The sequence below is a fragment of the Electrona antarctica genome (genome assembly GCF_951216825.1).
Source record: "Electrona antarctica genome assembly, chromosome: 2".
Classification (NCBI taxonomy): domain Eukaryota; kingdom Metazoa; phylum Chordata; class Actinopteri; order Myctophiformes; family Myctophidae; genus Electrona; species Electrona antarctica.
Window position 1 is genome coordinate 42,086,060 of NC_136807.1, and position 23,196 is coordinate 42,109,255.

Consider the following 23,196-nt stretch of genomic DNA (forward strand, 5'->3'; position numbering starts at 1 on the left):
ACTAGCATGACATACACAATACTGAGCCTCTGGTGCCGAAGGATAATTGAAATCTAGTGCTATTTGTCTTGTCTTGTCAGACAGGACAAGCAAATCACCATTAAAACAATATTAGTGGATTACTGGAACTGCAGTCCAACTGATGGATTGGGATTTACATAAACCACTTATGGATTGAAAGGCAATTCTTTTCATCTGATTGTTAGGTTACATTTTTTCCTGGATCCCATGCTTCATAAACTCTGTCTGATACACATACACATTACACTTGCATGTAGAGCACAGCTGCTATGACAATGAGTAAATAAATGTTAACTTTATTTTACATTAGACCTACTCTGGAACGATGGGAAGACTATAGGGAACCACCCTAGTCTCCTGTAAAGTCTAAAACTGGATGCAGATGCAAAACGTCACTGCTATTTTTATCGTGCAACTCAATCATACAGTGAAGTATAAATCGACCCATGACAACAAGGATGTTTCTAGCGGTATATGGTATGTTCTGCCTTTAAGCATACATATTACTGTAACAGAACAGAACAGTATTTATTTCCCCATTTTCTTCCCAGCAATCTTGGTTGATATTGTCTGATGGTTCCTGATTTACAATATTTACACCCTGATTATAGTCAAAGACCTCGACATTTCTATATGTCCAGCTTTGAGGGTTTGTGTAAACACAAACATTGTGTTAACACAAACATTGAATGCCATTGACACTGAATGGCCAGCTTTGAGTGTAATTTAAGACAAAAGTGAGGACGCAAATTGTGATTGGCCAGAATGAGAGGATATATGATGATGAGAGCGCCCTTCACTTCACATGGGGTGTGAAGTGAAGGGCGAGGTGTCGATAATAGGTCAAACTCCTATTTAATGTTATACTGCACACACAAAGGTATCTTTACTTTTTGAGGGGCGCCCCTCACTTCACACAAGTGTGATTTTGTATGTGTCTAGTGACAAATAGGCAGCCAAGTCTGCCATGTAGAGGCCCAATTAAATCAGGGTGCAATACATTAGAAGGTATACTGTACAGTATGTAATGCCTTTGGTTGGACAGTGATTTAAATTATGTCACCTACTGTAATATGTATGGCCTGCAGAGACGGATGGAGAAAGAGAAATAGAGGGAGAAAAGAAGAGACAGACATAGATTCAGATAGTGTTATGATTTGTGGGCCCACATGCAATATCCTCATGGCCCACCAGTGGGCCCTGGGACACAAGTTGAGAACCACTGGCACCTACAGTATGTGTAGTGAGAGTGATGAGCAGCAAGGTGTCAGTGGAAACACCCACGCTCTGATTTAAGGGGTGTAGAGAGAGAGAGAGAGAGAGAGAGAGAGAGATGGGGGGGATGAAGTTGCTCAAGTTGGTGATGGATTCCCCGGCCCCAATGCCCGTTGCCGTGGCCATTGGCCACATAATTACATTCTCCCATTTCTGCCCAGTCAGCAAAAGCACTGAATAGAAGCCTGCCTACAGTATATATGGGAGCCGGCAGACATCAGAAATCATGCAGGGGAATGAGCACCAGAGGTGGCCTTTAGCCATCAGACAGAAGAGACGTATACATCATAATGCAGGATGAAACAGCATGGCTATTATGCACACATTACAGTATTAATATTTGTCAGCATATGGTAATATAATTTTGTGTCCCCTTTAGTTGTTGGAGTATTTGACAGGTATATATAGCCTACAGTTTGCACATATAGGGCAGTGGTTCTCAACCTCTTCAGGGCGTCACGTCACCCCTCAAAATAATCATTTTTGAACTGGGGACCCCCCACCCTTGGAATTGTAGGAATTGATGGAGTTGAGTCAATTTTGTTTGACTTGGTTCCACAGATCTTACATGCTCACAACGCCTCGCAGCGTGAGGCGGGCCAGGGGGAGGCAGTTTAGAGACCAGGATTACTGCATGCTTATTGTGAGGACCTTATAAGGGACACAGGGAGAACATGCAAACTCCACACAGAAAGGCCCTGTAAGAGCCAAGTATTTGAGTTATTATATTGTGTGTACTATATTGAAGGACATTTCTTGGAGTTTAATTGAGTTATAGTAAAGGAAATAAGAGTGCAGCCTATTGGATTAGAAGCCAGCTAATTCAGTATAGTGTCCAGCAGGTTTTAGTTAATACAGAGCTGGAAGCCTGAGAGCAGCTACAGTTTTCTGACCCACTTTAGACCACCTTAGACCTTTAGAATCCACGTGCACCATACCGTAAACCTTTAGAAACTACCGTAGACCATATTAGACGACTTTAGAGTCAGAAGCACTTTTTTGTTATACAGTACCGTTCACTTTTTTGTTCAAGTAAAGACATATTTTTGGAGTCAAGCCTACTGCTTCACAGGCTTTGGAACTTTTTGCCAACCCCAAATAAGGGTATGGGCACAATTTGGCCAATGCTTGACCAGCTTTTATAGTAGCCTATAGTTTGTTGATTATTGTCTCCACCAGGCTGAAGGTATGAGGTGAGAGTATGTTTTGCACTCAGTCCGTGTGTGTGTCCGTCCGTGTGTGTCTGTCCATCCGTCCGTCCGTCTGTGTACAGCTAATCTCCGGCACCGTTAACCCGGTCGATGCCAAATTTTGCACACACACTCCCTGGATGCCAACGATGAACCTCTGCCCCAAATTTTCCTAACATTTACTAACTACTCCTCCAAATTCTGTCCAAAAATCCCGCAAATCGTTACACAGTATCTCTATAGTCATGTGTTCAAGAGGGATCTGTCCGATATTTCATATTCCATCCTAATTGGCTAACATTGGCTTTCAAAGTTTGCAGGATTGGCCCGTTTTTAACAAAAAGCCTCAAATCATGAATGCAGCGTGCAATGTACGTGAAATCTTTCACAGACTTTCATACTAGGCTGAGGAATATATTCCACCCTTTTCACATAGGCCTGTTATAGCGCCACCAACAGGTGGATTTTTGCAAAACACATTTTTGGAACAAATTGCCTCAAATCATGAACGCAGCGTGCAACGCAGCATGCAGTTTATGTGAAATCTTTCACAGACTTTCCTAATAGGCTGAGGAATATATCCCACCCTTTTCACATTGGCCTGTTATAGCGCCACCAACAGGTGGATTTTTGCAAAACACATTTTTGGAACAAAATGCCTCAAATCATCCAATTGCCATCCAAGGCGTAAAAAGAAATGGCACCCTTTTCACATTGGCCTATTATAGCGCCACCGGGAGGCCACAACCTGACCTGCCCTGGTGGAGACCTGTGCCCGAGGGGCACTTTATCTAGTTTTTTCTTTTTTCTTTTAGGTATTACATTTTTAAATTGTCACTGTCATCTGGGGACCCCCCCAAAATACCCCCCTCCCACCTGCAGGTTGAGAAGCACTGCAGTACGGCAGGCTATGTACTGTACAGTACCTTGAATTCGTCTTCTGCTTTTCCCCATCCAAACTATTGAGCAGTGGGTGCTATAAAATGTTTTATTTTCCCCAAAGACCAAATGAATGTTTCACCTAAAGCCTTGCCGATCCTTAACAAATGAATGAGAATCCAATTTCCATTTCATTTATGATGAAAAAAGATGACTGACTAATATTTCAGTTTGTGTAATTTCATTTTAGTTATATATGCAGTCATGAATATTACATTTCCCAGCTTTCATCCTAGCTCTGGGAAAGAGATAGAGTGGAACCTGAGAGGTGGAGTTTCATAATATAACTGACCTAGTTTATCAAATGACTATAGGCCTATACAGTAGCCTATATGACTTGTGATGAATATAGTGAATGAATGACCAGACCACAAGGATGAAGCAGAGCGTATATTGATCAATGATCATACATCAAATGCTGATAGGAAAATGTAGTATACCCCAATGGGCTAGTTACTCTCATATGATTCACATATTAGGCTATATTATCTTTCTTAGTTTCTTCAAGCCTATAAAGTGATGGGCTTCACTGTATAATGATGGATGAATATAGTGGTGTACATAAAGCTATGCTGATTACACACGCACGCGCACACACACGCGAGCACGCACGCACACGCTCACACACACACACACACACACACACACACACACACACACACACACACGTCACACACACACATATATATATATATATAAATATATACATTATAATTTATATATATACACCGGTATATATTATATATATAATATAATTGGCCTTAAAATGCCTTACAGTAGGCTATGTCAAACTATGTAGGCTTATTGAATTTTTATTAGACCTGTCACCTGAGCGTAAGGGTCATTCGCAAAGCAAGCTTGATAGGCCTATTGCATAAGAAAAGGGAGACACCTGCCGAATCACTTTCATAGCTGTTTGGCCTGTTTTGTGAAAACAGCATTAAGTGTGGCGCATTCATTCTTATTTTCACAGTTATCTTCACAAGTTACCACTCTTGTTATGTGAATTAGCCATATCTTGTCACCTTTCAACACCACCCCTTGTTTACACATCAAGTGAAACAGGTTAATTTGTTTGCTTTGACTATTTGTTGTATTGTCATGCAGTATTGTTACATAATTCAGGGTAGTAGCTAGTGGTTTACATTAAACAGGCATGGTAGACAATTAGCTCTGATTCTATAGCCCTAATGCTTAATTGTGCAAGGCAAAATTAAGCATTAGGGCTATGGATCAGAGCTAGTAGAGTAGACAATCAAAATAACAAATTTCGATTTCAGATTGGCCTAAATGGTTTGACAATAAATATGTAATACAATAAATGCTATTATGATTGCTTAATATTTTTTCCCGTTCACATTTAATCCAATGGTTCTGAATCTCTGATACGAAAGTTGAAATTGGATTGAACACCTCGGTGTTATGACTGCCGACTTTGTGCGTTTCGTACATTTGGGCCTCAAGCGTACCCATAGATAGAACACGTGACAATCAGCTGACCACCTTATGAGGAAGCAGATAATCATAACAAAATCCGCATTCTGAAAGTTGTATTTCCCAACTGTTTATGAGTGTTAGTCATGGAATCGACTCTCGAACAACATCTCGATGACACGTAAGTCATTACCTGACTATATAAGTTACGTAACTTTAATGTATTTAACGTATTTACATAAACAATTATTTTCTTCTTTTTGCATTCGGGCAGCATGAAGAATCCAGCAATTATGGGTGTTCTCTGCACAGATCAACAAGGACATAACTTGGGCTGTAAGATGGCACAGCATTATATTCTTGTTGTAAAGGCAATAGCTAGTATTTGTACATTTGTCTGGCATATATCCTTTAGTACTTGATTCAATTATATATCAGCAACTTCTATAGTCACACTGTAACATGAAATCTAGCATAATATGGAAACCAGTATGGGCTGGCAGGACTACATAAAATGGATGGATCTGTGTGTTAAGAAAACAAAAAACAGGTGGCTGTTGTTGACCTTGGGGGTTAGTAATAGTTAGAGGTGATTTGCTATGTATCATTTTTCCAGTGCTGTATAGTAATGGTTCTACTTGTCTTCTCTGTGCTCTGCAACTTCCAGACCGTGGTACTTTGTCAGATGAGCATGGAGGCATAATGTCAGTAATGGCCAAACAAGCAGCGGCTCTCACCAGAGACCCCACAGATGCTCCTACTGTTTGCCTAGAATCCGAAATGTCCGGGTGAGGAATTATCAGTGACTCATTATTGCACAGCAGCAGCCATGTTGAAAAGAAATTGGTCCTCTTCTTTACGTCCTTCACTCACAGGTCTTACCAATTAAATTATACAAATTAAGGCACTGTTCCATTTAGCGCACCGCAACACAGTGGTTGGATTGGATACTTTCCTTGTCTTCTCTTCTCCCTTTGTGGTGTGCTTCAAAGAATCTGCCTCATTTAATTTCATTTCAAGGATAGGACCCCTATCTATCTATCTATCTATAAATGCACCAGTCTGTGTGTACTACTGTACTTAAATGTGTACGTCTGTAATCCACGTAACTTGAGAACCGTTTTTCGGCACACGCATTCCACACCCCCACAGGGAGTCGGATAGCCGGTTGTCCAGAACCAGCACGAAAGCCTCTGCACAGGCTCTGGACAGGGCCCAAATTAGTCAATTGATCACCCCTAGATCTCCATATATGAAGCTGGACTATTCTGACATCTCAATGGTGTTCTGACATCTACATAGACTCCATATTTGGAGCACTTTCGTGCTCTGCTTGCGCAAGTAGTGCAGGGAATGCATTTCCAACATGCATCGTTCCAAGTAGGCCAGTGCCCAATGGGCACCGCTCTAGTAAATTATAACTCAGACTAGTGTACCAAAGGATCCACTTCGTTCCATTTGTACACTCACACCCCTTTTCCACCGGGGTTGAACATGTTGGCTTGTGTTTTCCTGCCAGGACCCGCCTGATATTGAACCAGTTCAGACAGTGTTTCCACTGAAAATTAATTGGTTCAGAATCCTAAAAGTTGGTTCGGAACTGGAACCAAAAAATAGCCGCCGGTTCTCAAGGTCCCAAGAATCTAGAAGAACAGAAACGGTTCTAGAACCAAAGTTATTTTGGTGGAAAAGGGACCTCAGAGTTACACACCCGTAAGGGTCCATTTGGAACTCCCTCAAGGAACCATGAGGGTTCCTGGACCCATATTTGAGATCCACTGGTGTAGCAGAATCTTTCCAGTGAGCCAACATACACAATATCAGCATTCTGTTTGACCAGAATGGAACAGAACCTTCATAGTATTATTGGTATTAGGAAGAAGCCCAATTTCATTCCAATATGGCTGCTGTGCCTATATATTGGGTATACAGTATATAGTATAGTATGTTGCTGTGACAATCCACCATGAACAACAACACTTAACCACAGGAGCCCTAGTGTCAAAGTATTCTCTTAATTTTTCTTACCTAGACAACTTGATATTGTTTGTTGCTTATGCTGTTTTTATTTAAGAAAAATTGCTATGCTTTTAACCCTGTAGCACTCTGAGATGCTTTATAAATAAAATGCATTATTATTAGGGTAAGTAAGTAAGTAGCCTTTCCGAGCCATGAGGCCCATAGGGCAGGAGCCTATCTCCTGTTTCTGTAGCGTGAGGCAGCTTGATGTACAAGTACACCCCCTGGACATGACGCTAGTATGTCGCCGGGACTTAACCCCAATCCAACCCTTGATGCTGAGTGTCAAGCAGGGAGGCACTAGGTCCCATTTTTTTAGAGTCTTTGGTATGACCCGGCCGGGGATTGAACCCCGACCTCCCAGTATCAGGGCGGACACTCTAACCACAAGGCCACTAAGCTGGTTAGAGATCATTAGGGTACAACCATAATAACTTGACTCCAAGCCCTGGAGAAGAGACAATAGGGCGGCAGTGGCACCAGATAATTTCACAAGATAACTGCTAGTGTATTGAGAAGTCCTGTAGTTATCTGTATACATAATAAAGAGCCGAAACCTGGGGTGAGGTCTTGTTGTTGGACCTGTGTCCATTCACCAAAACCTGCTGAAATCTATCCATCAGGAAGTCTAAAAGCACCAACTGATCAGGTCGTTTAACCACTTGAGTCTATACAAGACCGTAAGCAATGGAGTCTCCACTGGAGTGTAAACAGACCGGAAGTGAGGTACACAATGACGCTGGTAGCGGGGGAGTGGCCTCCACCCAGTAATCGGCCAGGAATTCCCTCTATATATGATAGTAATAGAAATAGCCGAGAAAGTTAGATTGATAGGAAAACATTTAAAATCTCATCCAAGTTCCAAATGAGTAGATGTGTCTGTCATACTGTCATCTGTGTGGCAATGCTGCCCCCATGTGGATATGGCAAAGCATGACCTCACACTGAATGTGTCAACACTGCACAGTAGCCCAGATAATAATTACACAATAATTACGCGTCATTTAAATGCCACTCAGACATTATACAAATTGGAGAATCACTTACTTATTTCATGTTTCATTTCATAATCACTAGCTGATATATTATTACATGTGGTACTGCCTTTACAGCATTAAGAAAGAAAATAAACTTTACTGGTGCAGCCTTTCTCATAAACACAGTTGGGAAAACTAGGAGAAATGTTTGGCTGATTCACACTGGGATGTTTGACATTATTTACACTCACTTTACTATTTTTGCTTTTTTTTCACAGAAATGTCCTTGTGAGGACTCATGGAACGATCACAGTGGCTGTTCACAAGATTGCATGAAGGAATTGGCAACACTGTCATGAGGGTGTTCATGTGCAGTACAGTAATTTATATATAAATATGTATCTCTCACACACACACACACACACACATGGACTGATCCTTGATATGGATGGTGATTGTCTAGGTCAAACTTTTCATTGTAATCTCATAATAAAATGCAGCATAAGACTGTCAGTGATATTAGTCATGTTAAATCAATGCAGTTATGCTTTTCATAAAATGTTTTTAGCATGTTGCTTTTTTAAATGATGTATTTGAATTTATCTTACACTGCAGTATTCATGCCACCCGTAATAAAAATGTAGGCTTGTGTTTGCTGTCCTTATCCGTATTCAAGTATTCATTATTTTCTCCTTTGCTCAACATGGCTGGTTAAACTGTAATTTGTTTTGGCAGGACATTTACTTGGTAGCTTCTATGTTTGAACATGTTAATTAAGCTTTATAGTAATCTGATAACTGCCATTAGGCATTTTAGTAACAGTTATTACTTTTATAGCCTTGCTGTCTTTATTGCCTTTTATGCTGTGTTTGAACATTTTTATCAGTATAACGGCAATTAGATAATAGAGCAGTTTTATTTGAATCGACTCGCCCCTTTACCAACTCGCCCCAGGCGTACAGCCGGCGGAACTGCGGCCTCGTATTCCTAAAGTAACCCACGTAAATGATGCTAATTTACCATGGATGGATGATGATGGTCATGGAAGGGGAACCTTCTGAAAGCTTCATGGGCAAAGATAATCAACTTCAAGATCTAAATCTAAATCATGTCTTAAACGGTGAAACATATAACCTGTCCTTATTCCAATCCTAACCTTAACCTCAGTAAAACTAAAAGAAAATCTAGGGGCGAGATGGTTTAGGGCCGACCGTACGGTCGCCTATCAGGCTGATTCTTATTTCAGTTTTAATTAGGCCTACACGTATACGTTAATCAACCGAAATGTAGCCTACTGTGTACAACCTTAGTTTGCCGATGGTCTACACTCTTCTACACAGTCTAGGCTGTGTGTGTGTGTGTGTGTGTGTGTGTGTGTGTGTGTGTGTGTGTGTGTGTGTGTGTGTGTGTGTGTGTGTGTGTGTGTGTGTGTGTGTGTGTGTGACTGTAGATTGTGGGTCCGTCTATCTGTTACGTTATCTACATCACAGATGACATGGTGATGGAACACTTGCGTCGTCCAATGGGCGCAGCTTTGCAGTGGCGACCTGTGCCCGGTGCCCGCAGGCAGCAATCCCAGACCAAGCGTTAATTGCACCGTCTTTGACTGGACTCCTCCGCAACAACGTCCACTGATCTACGTCACGTCAGAGGGCGATTCCCTTGATGTTTTGACAGCAGTTTTTTTTTTAGCTGGTTGTCACGTGGTTTATCCCCGACGTACAAGGCTTTGGCTTGCGCGACCATTCTCTCACAGGCAGCAATGTTGTGACTGAGACGCAAGTCAGAGGAACAACCCACTCCAAACGGCAATAAGTTAAGTTATGGCAGGAGCATCCTCCAGGACAAGGGTCCCGCAACAACTTTCTTTTACCAACAAACCACAGGCATTCGTATAGCAGACACGCACAGCTTTTTAGTAGGACTCACATATGACAGGCGCACGGTATCATAAATATATAGACCTATATCTGTAGGCTAATTGAGATTTATTGAATTACGTGGAGAAGTGAGCCAAGGACTGGATGTGATCATTCTGATGACAGGTATGTGTAGCCTATTTATTCTCTTTATGCAATACACGCGTCTTAATTCGATTTAAATTATGAGGGTTTATGGCATTAACGCCGATTTTCGATTAATAGTTTTCTAGGCTTTGGAATTAAAAATGTGATGTAGACGTTTGTCCATTTTTCAAGTCTGTTTTAAAACAACTTTTTAACACAAAAGTGCAAGTTTGCGTTTGTGTCTGTCCATTAAATGCCATTGGGCACATGCATTTTTTTTAATATATTTTTTGAATTATGCAAATTTATTTTTGAACCAGCAATGTGGGAACACAACAGGCTCGCGAACCGAAGATAACAACAACTGGCTCACAACACGGTAAGACCTTCGTGTTTTCAGTTCACACTGCTGTGGATGCAAATATGCATGCTTGATCCGTTCGCTTTGCAGGGATAATAGACTATAAACCAAGCTTTCAACCAAACACAAAGTTCTTTACAACATAATCTCACAATTCCTTATTGTTTAAGAGCTTCATCAATAGTATGGGCTCTAAAAGAGATGGGCTCTAAAATGCATAAACACCAAATATCTGCAACTGGATCACCCCCCTAGACCTAGACCATTAAATGAGGAGGTGATCCAGTTGCAGATATTTGGTGTTTCAGGGCGACCTTATCAGAGGTCAAGTCACTATTGAGCCATGGAGAAAGAAACTCGTTACAAGGGATTCACAAGGGATTGAGCTTGGTCATTTATTAATTAAATATTTGTATTACTACACAGGAACTACACCTTTTACAGCGATAGGCATTGGACTAGCCATACTGATAATTATTTTAGATTATTATTATTATTGGATGATGATTGAGTACTACAAAGACATCTATAGACACATGTCTGGACTTCACTGATAGATAGTAAATAACACTGATAGACTACGTACAGTACAGGATGTACAAAATATATAAGATGTGCAAAAGTTAAATGGGTAAATGCAGAGGACAAATCACATGTGCAAATGTACAGTGACTAAAACCTAAACTTCGCAATAAATCCAACTATAATTGAGCAATATATTTACACAAAACTAAGTAATTTCCCTGAAAAATAACCAGTCCTGGACTTCAGTATAGCTAGCTACTACTCAAGTATAAACAATTTCAGTGCCTTCCAATTTAGTTTTTTACCTGAAGAACTTGAATGAATTGAAGAATTGAAGAATGGCATCTTTCATTTTTTGTCTGACCTACTTTGTGCATGGTTTGGGCATTTTCCAAGTCCTCATTGGTCAGTTACGGTAGTCACACAATGAATGGTGTTACTGAATTTGAATTATATTCTTTTGGCATCCAAAGACTTTGATTTGTGGGAGATTAGCCTACCTGGATTAAGGTTGAGTAAAAAAAATCACACCCGTGTGAAGTGAGGGGCGCTCTCATCATCTCATTCTGGCCCACCCCTCAAAAAACTCTGTCTGTCTGTCTGTCTGTCTGTCTGTCTGTCTGTCTGTCTGTCCGTCCAAAGAGAATGTATTTTAATGACATCACTACATCTATCTACATCTACCAGTAAGACACCCTGAGGGCGAGAAGCAACCTCGCCCTAAAGGGACGAGGTCGCGCTGAAACAACAGAGCTTCTTAATACGGCACTGTTGAGAAGTTAATTTACTGAATACGATAGTCATCTTAGTCACCAAAGGATACAACTGGAATGCCCTACCAAATTAAATAAAAAAATCACACCCGTGTGAAGTGAGGGGCGCTCTTGTACATCATCCAATAAAAAATTAATACCGGTATACTTCTTCATGAATTAATTTGTCAACTTATATTATTATATTAATCTGATGTCAGTGAGGTCAGATGTAGAGTTGCTGGCCGGCTCATATGCAGATCTATCCGGGGTTTGATGAGGTCAGTGTCGTGCTCGTCATATAGGCCTATGGAGATCCAGGTGAGGATAGTCAGCTCCACATATGGAGATCCATGTGTTGTACCAACTTGGTTAATTTGCAAGTGTGACTCACATCGCGGCCGGCAACCACACTGGTTATCATGAGACTGTCACAGTATGGCCATATATTGACATTCCCATATATGGGCTCAGTTATATATACACGGGACAGTTGAGAAGCATGAGAAGTCCATGGGCCCAGACCAGAATTTTCACTAGTGAGGGACATTCAAGGTGGCAAATGCTATCATTTCTTTTTAAAAGGTTTATATCCCTAGATAATATTTCAACATGATAGCAGTTCCTAAGTGGTAGCTTAGTTGCAGTTATCAGCCTTCAAAGACACCAACCATAGATTCACAGAATTGAAAACAGTTTTTTTAATAAAACACGTCATACAGAGGGAAAAATGAAGAATTATCTGTCTTTCACTCAATTTAATCAATGCACATCATCATAACCATCACTGTCATATCAATATCAATTATTCAGTATTCATCATCTTCATCATTATCATCACATAATCAATCAGTTTAATTTCATCTTCCTCCTCTTCCTTCTGATTGCTACAGGTTTGTAGCTTGCACATTTCTGTGCACTTTAATTTGTTGGCAAGGCAGGAGCAGTCTGAAAGCTTGCAGGTCCGTACACACTTGCAGGCCATAAGTTCCAGCACAGCCATTTGTGCTGGTGGCCCCCGCATCCAGTCTAAAATCAGCATAGCTATAAGAATAAGAGATGTCATATGTCATATCAGTTAGGAGCCCAAATGACTATGAATTTCAGATTGCTGGGCATGGGGAGTCAGATCAACATATGGAATAAATTCTGTACTGGCCATATATGGAGCGCCTTAATTTTCAGGCCTGTTGAGAACTCTAGTTTTTGCCGGCTGCTGGGCAATAACTTTGCGGCAGGCCCGTCTAGAGTTTGAATGGACACTTGGACAGTTATCGGTCAAAAGGGAGACATCGAAGAGGAATGACGGGTACTCGGGTAGGGAAGGATCAACATATGGAATGTCAGAACAGGTCAGCTCCAGTTTTGAAGCTCCATATATGCAGATCTAGGTGATGAACCAGTCTTCTCCATGTATGGCTATCCAGGGTTTGATGAGGTCAGTGTCCTGATCTTCTCCAGCCATAAACTAAACAGGTTCATCTCGATGTTCTGCATCTTTGTAATGTTAGTGTTAGTAAAAAGCAGGTAAAAGAGTAACGTTTGACTTGAGGCAGACTAACATCAGTCACTCTACCGTTCACTGTAGTAGAAGAGGTGCGCCTGGTGACGGTTTAAACCCCACAGGGGTTCCTACAGGAAATATGTAAGCTGCGACCATGAGACCCGTTTCTGAATTCGTCTATATATGGATCGTGTCATAAGGCGTGATGGACTGATGGCCATATATGGTGACGTGATGTGTCACTAGGCATGAGGGAATGACGGCCATATATGATGGTGTGATGTCAACTGGTCATTTCAATAAGTAGTGGCTGCTAAGCCCTCAGGGACATCTTGCTAGGAACCCCAAGAGGGTGACAGGTCATCTGTTGACATGGTGTCCACGACCGGGACATCCTCAGCTTCAGTTGTGCGCATGAAGACTTGAAGACGCGGGCGGCTGTGGCTCAGGTGGTAGAGCAGGTCGTCCAATGATCCCTGGGTCGGCGGTTCGAATCCCAGCTCCTCCTGTCCACATGCCGAAGTGTCCTTGGGCAAGACACTGAACCCTACATTGCCTCCAATGAGTTGGTCGGTGTGAGCTCGCCACCATTGGTGTGTGAATGTGGGAAGTGAGGACGCTGGCATCAACTGTTCGCCGCTCCCAATGTATGAATGAATTAACCATTGTAAAGCACTTTGAGCACTTGGAAAAGCGCTATAAAATGCAATTCATTATTATTATTATTGAAAGTAGCCAAACCCAGGGTTGCCCCATGCAGGATTAAAGTCATCAAGGTTACTGTTTATTTAACTTAATTATGACAAGACATTATTGTATGGACATCAAAACAGACTTTAGACTGTAAGATCCTTCTCAATAAATGTAAAGCAAAACATAATAGCTATTTATGGGTTTCAGCCTAATTATTTCATAATTTATGCAAATATGCTAAATGACAAAAGGTTGAATAATTTAGTCATGGCAAGATACGAATTTCAGGACATGTATAGACTCAGAGTCTAAGAGAGACTAAGATAATCATTGACTAAATGTGAAAAATGTCCTTATTTCGACTTTTGCAAATTATGCAAATTAAAAAGGTGGCATGATTGCACCATGGTAACAGATTAATTTCTATACATCACAAACATAGACTCACCTTTCTAAGTTAAGTAAAGCAAAGTTATAGTAATTTCTTGTGTTGGGGGATATTTAGCCAATTATGCTAATTTATTACTATAGGCCTACATGTTTATATACTTTTATAACATACTTTTATATGTCATAGCATTTGTGTGTGTGTGTGTGTGTGTGTGTGTGTGTGTGTGTGTGTGTGTGTGTGTGTGTGTGTGTGTGTGTGTGTGTGTGTGTGTGTGTGTGTGTGTGTGTGTGTATAATTATAAGTGTGAATAAACTTAATTGTAACATATAACATCTACAGTAAACTGCACAAAATCCTACTCTGCATATAATGGGAGTTAATGGGGAAACAATGATTGTCCCAAAAAAGTATTAAAGCTACTCATGCGAAAATGCTATCATGTCTCAAAGTACTTATATGGACCCAGCAAACAAAATGGTAGCAAATAGATTTTGCCACCAAAAATGTCCCTCACTTCTGGTCTGGCCCATGGACTAATCTGGTGTCAGTGAGGTCAGATGTAGATTTACTGGCCAGCTCCATATATGCAGATGTAGGTGATGATCCAGTCTTCTCCATGTATGGCTTTCCAGGGTTTGATGAGGTCAAAAGGACAATGGAAAACAGGTGTGGCCAGGGTTCATGGCCGTATATAGTGTGTCTTGAGTGTAGAGGGTTTGATGATGTCAGATTGACATATGGAGCGTGTCACGAGGTGTGATGTCACAAGACGTGATTGACTGACAACCATATATGGAGATCTAAGGGTTTCCATGATGTCACGAGATGTCACAAGGTCAGATCCATATATGAAGTGTCTCCATGATGTCCCAAAGGGGTGAGGTATTTTGGCTTGATTCTCGCACCTCATGGCCCAGCTTATCTCTCTCGAACAACAAAACAAAATAATTGTACTCGTTTGTACCCATAGAAGATGTAAAAATAAAGACACCTTGAACCTTAAACTCAATTAATGTGGTGGCCACAAAAACAGGGACCTGCTCAGTCCATGCTTGAGATTGTAGATCTGAGATTCCCTATACCCTTTCCAAACCACGGCACGTCATAGTCGGCAACCCCCACTCATTGTGTGATCATGAAGGGCCCTTGCCATTTTGTATGAAATTTGGATCTCGATTAGAAGTTGGGATTAATACAGTACAGTAGGCCTACAGTATTTCCTTTTCAAAATTGTCTCTGCTGCGTCCCACCGTTGTACAGTCACTGCTACCATTGGGTCTGCATCACTTCTCACGTGATAAGTGCCTAAGTGCATGTAGCATTGCTCTCAGGTCAAGGAGGTACTGAATTTCATTCTTGCGTGCACTGCAAACTGCAGGGCATCCAGCCACATTTTTGTGAACCATGGCTTTGAGTGTTCATTTAAACTGTTGGACCAGTCCATCTGTCTCATTGTGGTACACACTGAACAAAATTGATTTTATGCCCAGCAGCTCATATAGTTCCTGAAGGGACGTAAATGAGGTGCCTTAATCAGTCGGTATCTCTTTCATCTCTGGAGGTTAGTTAAAACTAGCCTGGCACAGCCAGCCTTCATCTGCCTATGCAATGCATATTGCCCCCCACGCAGTGCTCAGACGTTGCTGGCACTGCTTCCAGATATCAGGTTAGAAACAGGTGCTCTAGCTGGTCCGTGGAAGTGCGTCAATGTTGTCAGTTACTGGGAAGTCTGGTTAAGAAATTCCACTGAAAATAGAGTTAGAGTTCTGAAGTTAAGCATATTAATCACCCAACAGAAACAAAGGAACATTAACCTTTAGGCAACAAACGTATTATACTTCTTAACATGCATTAAACTTGGACACAAAAGAGCCTAGATTGACTTATTTTCAAGTCAACTCTGGCTACCACATTGCCCATAGCCTCACTGTAATATGGGCCTGGCTTTATAAAGAAACAGGTGAGCCACATTCCCTACATTACATTTCACCCACTAGCCTGCTGCACCGGATCATGCCACCTGTTTGGCTCTCCCCCATGTAGTTGACCCCGCCCAAACTTACCACAACAAAGAGACACTGCATAGCACTACAGACAGGTTGAACATCTGCAGCAGCAGCCTGAGACACTGCATAGCACTACAGACAGGTTGAACATCTGCAGCAGCAGCCTGAGACACTGCATAGCACTACAGACAGGTTGAACATCTGCAGCAGCAGCCTGAGCTTGCTGTGTCCCTTCCTGTAGAGTGGCTCAGTTTCATCAGTCCAGTTCAGTTTACTGTTCATGTGTACTAGGAACTTGTATGTGGCCACCACTTCCACATCCTCCCCCAGAGGATGCAGAGTTACGAGCAGGGGTCATCACCATGGCAGCTCGTGATGGACATTTTCATCAATATTACATTTTTGCCACAGACATGCAAAATAATGTTTTTTTACCAAAAACACATTGGCACTCCTAATGTGTCATTGGGTTTATTCCTATGTGCTACACATTTTAAAACAAATTAGCGTAAAATGCTAAATGTTGTCAATTCAGTATGGCAAAAGTGTGTGTGTGTGTGTGTGTGTGTGTGTGTGTGTGTGTGTGTGTGTGTGTGTGTGTGTGTGTGTGTGTGTGTGTGTGTGTGTGTGTGTGTGTGTGTGTGTGTGTGTGTGTGTGTGTGTGTGTGTGTGTGTGTGTGTGTGTGTGTGTGTGTGTGTGTGTGTGTGTGTGTGTGTGTGTGTGTGTGTGTGGAGTCACCGAATCTCATTGTCCATGTCTTTTATGTTGCAGGTGTTTGGTTAACTTTGAGGCAAACTGTAGATTCAAGACCTAATCATTGAGTCAGAGGATGACACTCACAGAATAGGATTTTGAAACGTCTCTTCTTATCAGCTCCAGAACCTTCAACCATGCTACCAAAAGAACACAACAGGTAAATCTCGCCTCAGATTTTGCAGTCAATATTGTCACCGTTTGTCAAAATGTGCCATAATGAATGAGAAATAGGTCATCTGCGTGATTTGTGTGGTGCAGGGGGCGAGAGCCAACTCACAACACAAAATGAAGGGGTGTGTGTTTGGATGTGCTTGAATCAACTGTCAATCTGTCAACAAAGACAGGCTTTTGAATAGATGCACCCAGGGCTACAGCCAACCAGTGGCCAGGGCGTGAATCGAGTCAATCAACAACAATTCCCCACGGGCAGAGGCTGGATCTGTCAATCTGCAAGTTAACTCTGCCTGCATTAAATCTGCCATACACACACAACAACATTCACCACCTCACCCAACTCTCCACCATTCAACAGCACACCAACTCTGCTTTGTATAGGAACACGAAAAAACGTAATTTAATATACAAATATTACAAAAATGTACCAACTAATAATAACAATGAAATATTCAAAAATAATATCCAAATACAAAACAATTCAGAAATAAAAGGCCATATGCCTTCAGAGTAAAAGTTAGTTGAGGTGTGGTTACATTGAATTGCTTTGTCTTACTTATTAACTACTTCCTATATACTTGAATACTTCTATAATTCATTTCTCTCTACACCAAATTTCTTCACAGAAAATATGTTTAAAATTGAAATGTTTATTATGATGGCTGCAAATCCCAAGAATATAGCTATAAAGTGTGTAATAATTATATAAAGCCCCTGGTCCATCGACCCACCCTGGTGTCCCCCCAGGTCCCCAGTGCCCAGCTGGCTACAATTTTATCCAGTTAGAGTGACATTCTTGTGTGTACAATGTACAATACAACTCTCCTATAAGCTTACTGGCCCATCAATTTGGTGTTATATAATTTTTTTGTTCACATGGATAGGTTACCAAACCATGACACAAGGGAAAAGACCAGATTGATTCTGTAAAAGGGTCATCATGGTTTTGTCAATGTGACAATGAGACAGATTTATAAGACTGAACAAACTCTAATGTCCTTTTCTACACACTGCCTCACCGTTCTGCGTTAGTTTGGAGTCCATGACTGATCCAAGATACTTATATTATAGCTACATCTACACATTCCACAGCCTGATTTTTAATGATCATAGTCTTACAAGTTTAAGTTGGGTCATGCTTTCCAAAATCTATAATCATATCCTTTGTTTTGGATGAATTTAGCTGCTCCAGAAAGGATTTGTCACACCAGGTGACGAACTCCGTCCGGACTCATTATTGCCAAACAGACTCACAATGACTGTGTCATCTGCAAATTTCACTATGTTTTCATTATTTTTACGTTGGCACATATTTGTGTACAGAATGTAACTAAGGGTGAGAGAACACAGCCTTGGAGGTGAGCCTGTAGAACAGTAGAAGAGCATATAGTAGATCTGATGAAGTGCTATTTACTTTAACCCTTTACGTTCTGTTAGTAACAAAGTCCACTATCCAACCCACAACCCAACAGGTTGAGACTCAGGCCTTGTGACTATAATGTAGGGTTGGATGGTGTTAAAGGGATAGTTCAGATTTTTTGAACTTAAGTTGTATGAAATACTTGCCATTAATATAGTGGTTGCAACTGTATTAATTGATTGCCCGAGTCCCATGGTGGGAGTTCTGCTCTGGTTTTGGTCAATATTAAGTAGTTCCGGTCATTTTGTGGGGGGCACTGGGGCCACGCAGTAAAAGTAAATGAATCCACAAAACGAACGTAATTTGTATTGTTGACCTATTTCTAAAATATTAGCGCGACTTTCGTTCAACTTTGACCCCTCTATCACATGGAACTATTTTTTGGGCGTAGTGATATGGACACAAAAAACATAGTTCTGTGTGATAGAGGGGTAAAAAAAGAACTGAAGTTGCACTAATATTTTAGAAATAGATCAACAATACAAATTACGTTAGTTTTGTGGATTAATTTACTTTTACTGCGTGGCCCCCAGTGCCCCCCACAAAATGACCGGAACTACTTGATATTTCACCAAAACCAGAGCAGAACTCCCACCATGGGACTCGGGCAATCAATTAATACAGTTGCAACCACTATATTAATGTCAAGTATTTCATACAACTTAAGTTAAAAAAATCTGAACTATCCCTTTAAGGCTGAAGAAAAGTCATAGAATAACTGTTTTATACCCCTCTACATGTTTAAACAGCATGTTGAATAACTTGATTAGTAACAGTGTAGCATCCTCATCATCATGTGCCCTTGGCTAATTGCATAGTAGTCGAGTTGGTGCCACGTTGCCACGAGCTTCTCAAAAGTATACCTGTACAATCATGCTTAGTTCAGATCAAGACAGACTGATCCTAAAACCCTGTGTCGAGGTGAGTACCTATGAGTATGCCATACTGTAAAAGCAAAATGCAGACTGAATAATATGGTCATTTACTGTATTTTAACACACCTTTTACTGGTCCACTCCTCCTCACTCATTAAATGACCATTTTGGGCTTGTGGATGTTTTATTATTGGTTAGGCTAATGCTCAGGTATGAAGGTGAAGGTCGGGCATGTACAGACAATAGTAAAGGTTAAGGTTAGGGGTTAGAGAATGAATGGAAGGTCCTCGGAGGCATAGCAAGTCAACGTGTGGTGGTGGTGGTGGGGGTGATAGAATGAAAACAGACACAGTACATTTTCTGAAAAGAGGCTAAATGTTGCAGTGCCTACTGCTTTCATATATTGTAATTTAGTCTTTCGTAGCCAATAGCCATACGATCAGAGATCTCCACCTACGTCTGGGGATATGGGGTCAGAACAGTATCAAAAGTGTCACGGTAAATCTTACATATTTGTAACTCACAAGTTCAGATTTGCAACTCACGTGAGTGAACTCACAGGTTCACATTTGTGTTTTGTATCCACAAGTTCAGATTTGTGTTTTGTATCTGTATTTCGCATCTGTGTTTTGTATCCGTGTTTCGCATCTGTGTTTTGTATTTGTGTTTTGTATTTGTGTTTTGTATCTGTAATTTGCATCTGTGTTTTGTATCTGTGTTTCACAACTGTGTTTTGTATTTGTGTTTCAAACACAGATGCGAAACACGGATACAAAACACAGATGCAAATTACAGATACAAAACACAAATACAAAACACAAATACAAAACACAGATGCGAAACACGGATACAAAACACAGATGCAAAAAAAAGTGCCCTTCTGGGCACAGGTCTCCACCAGGAGGATAGGAGTGTGTGTGATGTTTGGCAAAATCTTTAGGAGTAATATAAACATGTTTATTTGGGGTTTTGTGTGTGTGTGTGTGTGTGTGTGTGTGTGTGTGTGTGTGTGTGTGTGTGTGTGTGTGTGTGTGTGTGTGTGTGTGTGTGTGTGTGTGAGACGCGACTTGGCCTGTTGTAGCTGTCAAGTGGCATTTCTTCCTCAGCCTAGTAGTGGGAATAGGCATCAGTTTCACCGCAATCGGACACTGCGTTGAGGAGTTGTGGCGATGAGTTGTGGCGATTTGTACAAAACGGGCTACTCCTGAAAACTTTAGAAGCCAATCGTAGCCAATCAGGATGGATAATTATGAGAAATCAAACAAATCACATGATCACATGACTATGGAGAGCATGTGTACCAATTTGCGTGAAATTTGGATAAAATCTGAAGGAGTAATATTAGAAAATGTGTTTTACACATGTCGGCCTCCTGGTGGCGCTATAAAGAGCAGATGTGAAAAATTCCAGGCAAAGGTTTTTCCTTGGCCTCTAGGGAGTGTGCATACATGGTTTTACACAGATCGGTGCAGTTATAGGTAAAAACACAAATCGGCCAGTTATAGCGCCACCATGAGGCTGAGTTGAAAATATTCAAGTGGCATTTCTTCCTCGGCCTAGTGGAAATGTGCGTGCAAGATTTCACGGAAATCACACGATGTGTTCATGATTTGCAGCATTTTGTTTGAAACGGAGCACTCCTGCGAACTTTGGAAGCCAATCGTAGCCAATCAGGATGGAGTCTGAAAAATCTGAAAGACCTGTTTCGTTGAATGGCTCTAGAGAGACTGTGTACCAATTTGCGTAATGTTTGGACAAAATCTGTAGGTTTACTGTCAAAACATTTGTTTTGCACAAAGCGGCCTCCTGGTGGCGCTATAACAGGCCAATGTGAAAACATTGGAGCAGAGGTTCAGCTCTGGCATTCAGGGAGTGTGTGTGCAGAGTATGGCTGCGATCAAGCCAACGGTGTCAGAGATTAGCTGTTCACAGACGGACGGACACACGGACGGACGGACACACGGACACACGGACGGACGGACGGAGTGCAAAACATACTCTCTCCCCATGACTTCGGCCTGGTGGAGACAATTACAGATACAAAACACAAATACAAAACACAAATACAAAACACAGATGCGAAACACGGATACAAAACACAGATGCGAAATACAGATACAAAACACAAATCTGAACTTGTGGATACAAAACACAAATGTGAACCTGTGAGTTCACTCACGTGAGTTGCAAATCTGAACTTGTGAGTTACAAATATGTAAGATTTACCGTGACACTTTTGATACTGTTCTGACCCCATATGGGGATATCTAAATTCAATATGGGCTAGAACAGAGCCGAGAACAGCCATTAACAAACCCCCAATGCTTTTAGAACCAGTCATGTGAAGTGATGAAATTAGGCACAAAAGAAAAGCATTCGGTGATGTATTGCAATATGACAGTAGACCCACAGTAACATGTAATGCTGGCTGCTAGCAGTACGTGCGACCAGAGAACCTAGTCAACATTTTTCTCAATGCCAGAGTATGGACAGTGTGTCAAACCACAGCCAATATTACCATACTCCACCATACAGACAAATAAAATACTGATTTATTAATTGACATAAATCCCAGATTGGAGATTTAAGTATATGCAAATAGGTGCACATAATCATATCATTTGAGACTTCATTTTACTGTGTGGGTTTCAATAGGCTACCCTCTATTCTCTGCTAAAATCTTTAAAACAAAATGTTCTCAAGATCAGAAGATTTTATAGTTTGAGAGGTACATCATATAAATACCAGTGAATTCTTTAATGTAGTGGTTTTCCATTCATTCTTTGAGAGTTGTTAATTATAGTTGTGCCATAATAATATGACACTACCACTGAAGTCACTGTTCTTTGCTTAATTTATAGAAAATGATAGAACAAGTACTTCAGTCGAGTGTCTGTATCGCTTGGTCATGACTCCTGGTCATGAGTTATCAATTATCATGTACTCTTCCTTGGTGGAGTTCACCTGGTTGCCTGTTTTGAGTGGTGCAACCACTCCCTTACGGAGTTAAGTGTGTGTGTGGGTGGCTGGCTGGCTGCTTGGGTCTGAGCACGAAAACAGCATGGTTGTTTTTCACCACCTGTGCGCAACCTAACACACACACAAACACACATGCACATATTAACTGTACAGTATATATGATGATTTTGGGTGTGCCAGTACAGTACAGTGACAGTACAGTACAGTAGAGGGTACAGTAGAGGGACCCCCACATGGTAACTCTGTCATTTCTCAACCGTTTCGGACGTGGGGCGGCTCGCCGGAATCGGCCCGGCCCCCTGGCCGGGGTCCTGTGGGTCTGGAACTTCCGGGGACCCCCCCGGGGACCCCCACACGGAGTTGCACCACTCACTTCACACAGGTGTGATTTTAATGATTATTTGAAGGCATCCTAAGGACAGTGTCAGGAGACAGGAAAGGGGTATGACACAAGATGATCCCAAGCCAGACAGCCCAGACCCCCAAGACAGGATTCAGCAAGTATGTGGAATGTCCAGCTCACTGGGCCATTAGGGCCACTGGAGTTCAACAACTTGAAACCCTGATGACAGTCTACCCAGTATATCTTGTGACATTAAAAGTAAAATATAATCTTTTGCAGTTCATACATTTTTTTGTAGTTTACTTTTCGAATATGCATTCAAAGTACATTATCAGTCACCAGAACCCGGGATGTGTGTTTTCAATTACCTCAGGTAATGGTTGACTTTTTATTTTTTTATTATAAAATATTATTATTATGCCAGAACAGGAAGAGAAAGGCTGCATTTTCTATATTAGATTGGAATCCCCCATTGATGATGTCATTGTAGGCAAGATACTTCTTCCTGCTATTCTAGTTACTATTCTTGGTACAGTATCAATTTAAATTGCGAAG

General features: G+C 41.2%; 2 protein-coding genes across 4 annotated transcripts in view; both read left to right on the top strand.

Moving 5' to 3' along the window:
* The first annotated feature begins 4,881 nt into the window (after positions 1–4,881).
* On the top strand, positions 4,882–8,515 carry lamtor5 (late endosomal/lysosomal adaptor, MAPK and MTOR activator 5). The gene is made up of 4 exons (XM_079527397.1): positions 4,882–5,040; positions 5,134–5,195; positions 5,527–5,647; positions 8,134–8,515. The coding sequence occupies exons 1-4, from the start codon at positions 5,006–5,008 to the stop codon at positions 8,189–8,191; spliced, it is 276 nt and encodes a 91-aa protein (XP_079383523.1). The 5' UTR covers positions 4,882–5,005; the 3' UTR covers positions 8,192–8,515.
* A 1,113-nt stretch (positions 8,516–9,628) lies between these two features.
* slc16a4 (solute carrier family 16 member 4) overlaps positions 9,629–23,196 on the top strand; it is a 37,920-nt gene continuing 24,352 nt past the window's right edge. For 2 of the 3 annotated variants that reach the window (XM_079526551.1, XM_079526552.1), the window contains exons 1-2: positions 9,629–9,900; positions 16,866–17,007. In XM_079526551.1, coding sequence (XP_079382677.1) covers positions 16,985–17,007 — 23 coding nt within the window. In that variant the 5' untranslated portion in view covers positions 9,629–9,900; positions 16,866–16,984. The remainder of the gene's footprint in view (positions 9,901–16,865; positions 17,008–23,196) is intronic. The other variant, XM_079526553.1, reaches the window with a different exon arrangement.

Bases quoted from the DNA above. Each gene is read 5' to 3' on its own strand.
- lamtor5 (XM_079527397.1), top strand. From the start codon at position 5,006: ATGGAATCGACTCTCGAACAACATCTCGATGACAC. The intron at 5,041-5,133 runs GTAAGTCATTAC...GCATTCGGGCAG, and splicing joins GAACAACATCTCGATGACAC to CATGAAGAATCCAGCAATTA. The intron at 5,648-8,133 runs GTGAGGAATTAT...TTTTTTTCACAG, and splicing joins CTAGAATCCGAAATGTCCGG to AAATGTCCTTGTGAGGACTC.